Here is an 8,302-nt window from a genome sequence, read left to right on the forward strand (position 1 = left end):
GCTATTTCCTTTATTCGTCGAAAGAAGATTCATTCTTAAAAAAAAAAAAAAAAACAAACACTGCTGACTAACTAGTTTGGGTCGAAATACTTAGTTGGCTAAGACGAATTGTCGTAATCATGTGCAAAAGGTTGCATCAACTTGGCACTGGGTTGCCCCTTAGTTGGAGTTCAAGACTCTCTTCTTCAGCTCTCATGCTCTCTTTGTTATTGGGTTTTATATATGTATATACATATATACTTATATATATATTTTTTTATTTAGAGTTTTTTTTTTACTCTTTTTGGTTGGGAGAGACTTGACGGTGGTTACTTTTGCATTCGCCTTTTAACCAATTTACAGTGGGACAAAATACTTTTGAACCTACCATTTGGTAAAGAATCTAACAACAAGAACATCAACTAATTATCAATTGCACACACGCACATTTCAGGTTTTTCCTTTGTTTTCCCACGTTTGGGCCACCGCTGCCAGCCCCCCTGCTATCCTTCTCTCTAGCGCTCTCTCTCGCACTCTTTCGCTGGTTCTCGGACACCCTCGTCCACCTTCTTGTGACGACTCACGATTTAGAGTGGAAAAATCAATGAATTGAGAGAGAACGCTCTCTTTCCCTTATTCTCTTGCCCGCCTCCCGCTTTACCTGCACCACCATTTGCAACTGGCCATGGCTGAAACCATGGGCGCAGGGGGACCACAGAGGGGGCTTGAATTTACTAAGGACAAAAAAATCTCTAAAATTATTTTACTCACTTCGCCTATCCCAAAACTACATATTAATTAGCTTTAATTAAATTATTCTGATTCTATCACACATGAAAATGGTACAGTTTAATGTAATTATTTATTTCTAAAGCCATTTTGTGCATACAAAATATTTTACAAGTCTCTAGAAGGTTTTTTTTTTTGGATACACCCCCTGGCACTACGTCCATGGTGGAACGAACGAACACACGTTGTCGTTGTCGTCGTCGTCGGTTTGTTAACTTATTAGGTTCCACACACACGCACTCACACACACATACTAACAGACACGAAGGCACCCACTTACACAACGTGCTGTTGCTCTCTCTATCTCACTGGGCGCTCTCTTTCTCTCTCTGGAAACGTCAGTAGCGTTGCGGCTTTTTCAGCTTCTTCTTGCTTGCACCGCTTTGTTATATTTTGTCATTCTAATAAGAATACAACACAACCGACCAAAAGACCAACACCAGCAAAAATGCTAATTGGCCAAATTAACTAAACAAAAATAATAACAACAACAAAGCAAACTCCCAAAAAAAACGAAACCAAATAAAGTAATTAAATAAAAATACTAATTTAATACTTTATAGTAGTATTTTTGTTTTTAATAAAAGTTACTAATTTCGTACGTTGATTTTGTTGCCGCTTTTTGCTCTGCTCCCTTTTCAACAGTATTAACGTTTTTCTTCTTCTTCGTTTGTTTTGGGGTTTAACTTCTTATTAAAAACTTCAATAAACAATTAAGGATTAAATTTTTTGTAATGTTTAAACTTGTTTTTTTTTTTTTTTGCTTTTATAAAAAAATATGTAATTATTATTTTTGTTAACACATTTACAGACAAGACACTTTAAAAAAAAATGGCGAAAAAACGTTGTGCATAAATAAATAAACGTTCTGGCCAAAACACACAAAACACAGAGAGACACAACACACACAGACCGTTTCGTTATATTTTTTCCGTTAACGTTGTCAACCTGCCTTCTGCCCTCGTCCGCAAGCAAGTCGACAATGACAGCACGCACACACTTGCACAGACATGACATTCACTCACACCTACACTGTACATGAAATGGCTCTCTCGAATTTACCCAATTGGAATTGAGATCAGCAGCTCTGCATACGTAGCCATGAAGTTAGGTACATTACCAGCTAATATCAAATTGATTTTGTGTATACGTACATACATACATATACATATTCTCTATGGCGTCTAATTAGGTTAGGATTATGCGAGCTTAAAAAAAATTAATTACAAATTCAATAATGATCAAATTGATCACATATTATTCTGTGCGCACAAGATTTGTGTCGCATTTTCCAACTGGGTAGTTTCGTTCTCTTTCGATTTGTCAAATCGGGACATTCGCTCTCGCTTGGAAAACAGCTGTTCAGGGCAAGGGATATTTTCATGCTGAGCGGGCATGTATAACAGTTATTTAAAAGTGATTCTAAATAAAATTATAGAATTTTATTTATATATAAAAAATTAGAAACGATTTGAAAATAGTCCATTATATTACAGCTGGTTTTTGACAAATTCAGGAATATGCAATTCGAAATTTATGTCCTCCCAAAATACATATGTCCTCACATTTCGAAACTGAAAAAATTTGGAAATTTTAGAACGACCTTTCCTCCTAAAATGCCCATTATAATTGTAATTGCAATTGCCCAGTGTAATGTCATTTTATGATTGAACTCGAACTAAAGCAAAAAAATGCGAAAAATTAACTTTATCTACATATTTTAGGGTGTGAAAAAAGTTTTTAATTTTGGGTTTGAGTTAAATGGAAAAAAATTAGGGAACGAAATTTAAAACTTTAAAGCGATAAAAAAAAAGTGGGGGTCGGCTAGGGCGAATTCGACATGTCGTTGAAAGCGAATGTTCGTTGTTGGCATTATCGGTATGAGTTGTGCAATAAGTTACGGCGAATATTCACACCTTACGGCGAATATTTTCTCTTCACTGCGAATATTCTCACGGCGAAAATTCAAAAAGAAATTTAACTTCAGAGAGGAAAAAGTGCGAACATGTTGGAGTTGCAAGGAGCTCGATGTGACTTCGAGTGGTTGCGGCGAATAGGCAAAAAGTTCCGGCGAATGGGTAAAATTTTAAGGCGAATATTCCATTTCTTACGGCTCGGGCGAATTCGAGATGTTGTTGTTGTTGTTTTTGTTTTGTTTTCCAAGTGAGCGGACGTGTGTGCTAGTTACTTATTAATAATTTAATTTAATTTAAAACAAGAGGCAGCAGCAACGGCAGTCTAAAAGGTGATTTTAGACATACCCGTAGGTGAACAGAAACACACACACACACACACATATATTAAAGTTTAAGTTGAGCAGGTAAAAATGTTAGTTACAAAAAGCACAAAAAAAACAGGATAAAACCGCCCACAGTTACAAAACAGCGGCAGGTAACAAAGAGTGAAAGAGGGAGCTTGTAATGGTAAAGAGAGACAGAGAAGGCGATAGCGTTATTGTTGTTGCTGTTGTGGTTCTCATCCTTTCCTCGTGATGTGAAAGAAAGCCAGCTAATTGTTTATGAAGATTTAGCGCAAAAGTTATTTTGTTTAGTGCAATTGATTGATTTTTCATGTGTGTGAGAGTTCTTGCATTTTATATTGGTGTCAATGCTGCTGCCGCTTGTCGCGGGGGTTGGAAAACTCACTCAACACCCGACACCACCCACCACCGTCTCCACCCCCCGACCCTTTTCGCTGCGTCCATCAGTATTGATAACAAGCAGCGCTTAAAGTGTGCGAGAGAGAGAGACAGAGGAAAAGTGTGTGCCAATTGGACAACGTTTTGGTTTAAGTTTTTAAAATTATGACAAAAAAAAGTGCTGATTAGCAAGTACCAGCACCTTACTCCACCGATTCGCCACCCCCCAACCAACCCGTTATCTTCCACCCGCCAGCCCAGTAGCTCGTGCGCATTTTTGTTTCTTTTCTTTTGTTGTTGTTCTGTTCTCTTTTGTTGTTTGCTTTACGCGCATGTGGATTCGTTTTATTGGTTGCTCTAGTATCGCATGATAATCTCCTCATTTTTGTTGTCGTCGTCGCTTAGACGTTGTTCGACTGTTGTTGTTGTTGTTATTGTTTTTGCGCTTTTCCCCCAGATCAATTGAGCAGGTGCGTTTACTTGCTAGAATTGTGCAAGAACCAAAAGAACAAAAACAAAAAACAAAGAAAAGGAACAATGCGCAGCAGGCAATCATCTGGATGTAGATAACTACATTTGTATCTACGCGTATGTCAAGTCGAGACACAGAGGCGTCATTGTAGGGGTAGCCAAAGTTCTAACGGGATTTGGATCCTTTGGGGAAAATGAATACTCATTCTTAGTATGTTGGAGAACGATATAAAGATCATAGTTTAAAAGAGAAATTATATCTGATTGGGGGGAAACAAACCACAGGTTAAATGTTCGTTAACAAGCGCAATGGCCAACTGCGTTGTTTCCGTTTATTCGTTTTTGTTGGCCCCGTCTTGGCGGTATGGGAAAAGAAGCGTAACACGCTAACTATAATTCAATTTCTATATAGAAAATCGAAAGCTCATTGACAATATTGTCGAACAACAACAGCAGCAACTAGAATAAGAAATTATTATTAAGTAAAATGAAATCATGTGCATAGTTGCATTAAATTGAATTTTTAAATTAAAGTCACCCGTTTGATCTAAAGAACTTTGCACCGCGATCACAACTTGCCGCTTTCGTTTTGGATGGTTATTTCTTATCAAATAGCTGTTGGCGTATTTTGTTTAGTTTGCCTTATCGAAAGTTACTTACTACAGTGTGTCGTATAATACCAAGTAACAAATGCCCAATTTCATAATTAGTTAATAAATTTCTTTTGTTTTCATTTTGCTTCTGGTCGTTTTGTCTTCTTTTTATATCTGCTTTCTTTTCATTTTGTTTTATTATGTTTTACTTGGTTTGTTTTTTAGCTGCTTTTTGCCAAAACGCTTAAATGTCACAACACTCGAAAAAGAATACAGCAGCGGTAGCAACGGCGGCAACATCAACAAACTCAAGTAGTCATGCCACAACACGTCACCGTAATAAGCACGAAGACAACCACCAGCAGCAGCAGCAGCAGCAAAATCATCAACAGCAGCAGCAGCAACATACCAACAAACACAACAACAACAGAAAACACCATCAGCAGCAGCATTCATCGACGTCAACAACGACGCCCAATGGCAATTTAAGGGGCAATAATACAAATCATAATACCAATTCCATTAGCAACAGCAAGTCGATCGGCAGCAATATGCAGATCCATAGCAGTAGCAATCATAAATCTCAATTAAGCAAAAAGGAGAAAAACCAAAAAGACAAGGAACGTGAACGAGAACGTGCCGAACGTGGCCAACTGGTGCTTTGGCGTCGGCCATGGCAAACAACCAAATATTGTGTCCTCGAACTGATGGCGTTATTGCGCACTTGGAGTAGCAGGTAATGACAAAAATACATTGCAAATCTTTAGAATTCGTGTGATGTTTCGTGTTTTTCTTTATTAACATAACGAATGCTTTGTTTCCGCCTTGTTTCCTTTTAGATTACTGCAACAGCGCCTTCTCCTGGCCGTTTTAATAGTATTAGGCATTGTATTTAGCATAATTTACAAATTCGACGGACCACATCAATTGGCTATTGAGTTTATTCGTCGAAATACTTGGTTCTTTATCTATTGGCTTGGCTTGGGTGTCCTCTCATCGGTGGGACTTGGAACTGGCCTGCATACGTTCCTTTTATATTTGGGTCCGCATATAGCCAGTGTTACATTGGCCGGCTATGAATGTAACTCCCTGAACTTCCCCCAACCACCATATCCAGACGAGTGAGTTTTTAGAAGTACAGTGAATATGTGTATGACCAATTTTATACTAAATTTTTTCTTATTATTGTATAGAATCGTTTGCCCCGATGAACCCTATGTAAAACGAATGCCAAACATCTGGTCCATTATGTCCAAAGTACGCATGGAGGCATTCCTATGGGGCGCTGGTACAGCTCTTGGTGAATTGCCTCCATATTTTATGGCAAAAGCGGCTCGTCTCTCTGGCTATGATCCGGACGATGCCGAAGAGTTGGCCGAATTCGAGGCCCTAAATGCCAAACGGAATCAAAAGAATCTTAGCCTAATGGACAAGGGTAAACTGTTCATGGAGCGTGTGGTTGAGCGTGTTGGTTTCTTTGGCATTTTGGCCTGTGCAAGCGTGAGTATGCGAAGAGTAAATGCAATCGAATTAAACTAATTGATTTTCTTATTGGTAGATTCCTAATCCGTTGTTCGATTTGGCTGGCATAACATGCGGACATTTTCTGGTGCCATTTTGGACATTCTTTGGTGCCACACTCATTGGCAAGGCCATCATTAAGATGCACATACAGAAGGTATTTGTGATAATTGCCTTCAATGAGACGCTTATCGAACGGGCTGTGGATCTATTGGCCGCATTGCCAATATTTGGTAGCAAACTGCAGGAGCCCTTCAAGGCGTTCCTTAACAATCAGAAGCAACGATTGCATCGACAACGTGGTCGTGGTGCTGGTGGCAATGTTGCCGGCGGCAATGCAACCGGCGATTCGGGTAATCTGCTCTCAAAGATATTCGAGACATTTGTTATTGGCATGGTATGCTACTTTATTGTCTCTATTATCAACTCTCTGGCCCAGAGCTATCACAAGAGGCTCCACAAGAAGGCCCCACCACCATCATCATCATCAAGGCCAAAAACGATATCCGCATCCTCCTCCTCTGCCTTCACCTCGAGCAGCAGTAGCAGCAGCAGCAGTTTAAAAAAGGAGAAAGCCAAGCACAAGGCTTTACGCGATTAGGGTCTATACAATAAACCAACAACAAGAACAGAAAACCTAAAAAAAAATAGAGATGCAACAATTCTTTTTGTTATTATTTTGCCCCTCTCTCACCCCTAAACCCAAATCCATCTTTCACTTTCCCCACCTTGTTTGTATTCCCCATTTTTCGACCCTCCCGCCCGTTTTTTTTTTCCTTTAGTCAAATTATAATTAAAATGTAATAAGTCTTACACTACACATATAAAATAATTTTTTTTTTTGTTTGTTGGGACTAGCAGATATATGAATATATATATATTTTGTTAATATGATAGCAATAGAAATTTATACCGGTTTTGATACCTTTGTAGAAGGTATTATACACATACATACATACACATATATAAAGTAGGTATAACTTTGATTTGCCCTAAATTTGGCATACGTAAGCACTTTCCTCTTAAATCTATAAATGTCTTTATTGAGAAGTGAATTGAGACTGTCTAGAACTAGCTGTCTGAGCCCCGCTTCCTCCCCTAATACACACCCGCATATATGTATGCACACAGACACAGACAGACACTTCTTCATGTTAGTTAGCCAAATGTTCAGAGTTGAATGCTAAAATATAAGGCTGATTCTCGGTCCTCTTTCTATGTCCGTCTGATTAAATATAGATATAGAAAACGCTTTTTTCACGAAACGTTGAAGGAAAACACTCTTTCGTTACGTCTAAACTTTGTAGTTGTAGGCCAAAGTTAGAGCCAAGTCATAAGCCCGAATCGGTTTAAAGGTCGCCTAGAGAGAGAGACTGAGAGATAGACTTTAAAAACGTTGTCAAAAATAATAAATAAACTGCACTTGCTGCAAAAGGGAAAATCGCCAGCTCGCCTTATGGAGCAAAGTGAGAAACAAATGAAATGGAGAAGGTGTAGTGAGAATTAGAGAGGTATGCGATATGTATAAGAAAGAGATGCCACTAGTCCCACATGAAATGAAATGAAAAGCAAAAGCAAAAGACAAATGTTTAGAGAGCCATTAAAAATAGTGAGAAACAAAAGATACAAATACAAAAATTTAGTTGAATAAACAAGGAAAGAATTATAAAAACAACAAGAACTAATTAAAATGCTGAATAAATGAAAATAAACGATAAATTCAATAGAAATGTGTCATTTTATTCTATTGTTATGAATCTATTAAAGTGAGAGAGAACAATTCAATATTATCAACCCGAGACTTAAACTTTATATTTATATTTTACAATATGTTAGTGACCCTTCAACCCTATTGTTCTTATGATACAAAAGTATTGCACGTATTCAAAGGCTTGATAAAGTACATAGTAGACATAAAAATTGCCAATTGTGACTGCTTATTCCTATGTTTTTTCAAAATACCAACAAAAAAATGGAAATAACAACTTTCTAATAGTATGGATTCGAGGCAACCATGGCAGCGTGTGTGTTTCGGTCGTTTATTAAAGTAAATACAAAAACGTTTTCGAGAAATTGGAGTTTCTTATAACGTTTTCGAAACAAGTCATCAACTTTTTGCATAATCACAGTACGATTAGAATCTAGTGAAAGAGATACCCAACATTAGCTTTATAGACAATTTACTCAGCAGTTTTGGGGGGCCACCGACTGCCTGTGTGGATGATGCCTTCATGGTTGCCTGTCGGCATTGACTCATTAAGCCAAAACAGCTTGCCAACTAGCCCAAGGCGCAAACAAAAGCTAACTCAAA

General features: G+C 38.0%; 1 protein-coding gene across 2 annotated transcripts; it reads left to right on the top strand.

The window, feature by feature from the left end:
* The first annotated feature begins 2,916 nt into the window (after nucleotides 1-2,916).
* LOC6638046 (vacuole membrane protein 1) lies at nucleotides 2,917-6,627 on the top strand. Of its 2 annotated transcripts, none has more exons than XM_002061140.4 (5): nucleotides 2,917-3,088; nucleotides 4,696-5,206; nucleotides 5,310-5,591; nucleotides 5,664-5,970; nucleotides 6,029-6,627. In XM_002061140.4, the coding sequence occupies exons 2-5, from the start codon at nucleotides 4,719-4,721 to the stop codon at nucleotides 6,590-6,592; spliced, it is 1,641 nt and encodes a 546-aa protein (XP_002061176.3). In that variant the 5' UTR covers nucleotides 2,917-3,088; nucleotides 4,696-4,718; the 3' UTR covers nucleotides 6,593-6,627. The 2 variants fall into 2 exon arrangements, with proteins under 2 accessions (XP_002061176.3, XP_046867085.1); XM_047011129.1 differs by having other exon boundaries at nucleotides 2,917-3,013.
* The last annotated feature ends 1,675 nt before the right edge of the window (nucleotides 6,628-8,302 follow it).

The sequence above is a fragment of the Drosophila willistoni genome (assembly GCF_018902025.1).
Source record: "Drosophila willistoni isolate 14030-0811.24 chromosome XL unlocalized genomic scaffold, UCI_dwil_1.1 Seg141, whole genome shotgun sequence".
Lineage (NCBI taxonomy): Eukaryota > Metazoa > Arthropoda > Insecta > Diptera > Drosophilidae > Drosophila > Drosophila willistoni.

Coding starts and splice junctions, on each gene's coding strand:
- LOC6638046 (XM_002061140.4), top strand. CDS start 4,719: ATGTCACAACACTCGAAAAAGAATACAGCAGCGGTAGCAACGGCGGCA. Junction 5,592..5,663: donor CAACCACCATATCCAGACGA/GTGAGTTTTTAG, acceptor ATTATTGTATAG/AATCGTTTGCCCCGATGAAC. Junction 5,971..6,028: donor GCATTTTGGCCTGTGCAAGC/GTGAGTATGCGA, acceptor TCTTATTGGTAG/ATTCCTAATCCGTTGTTCGA.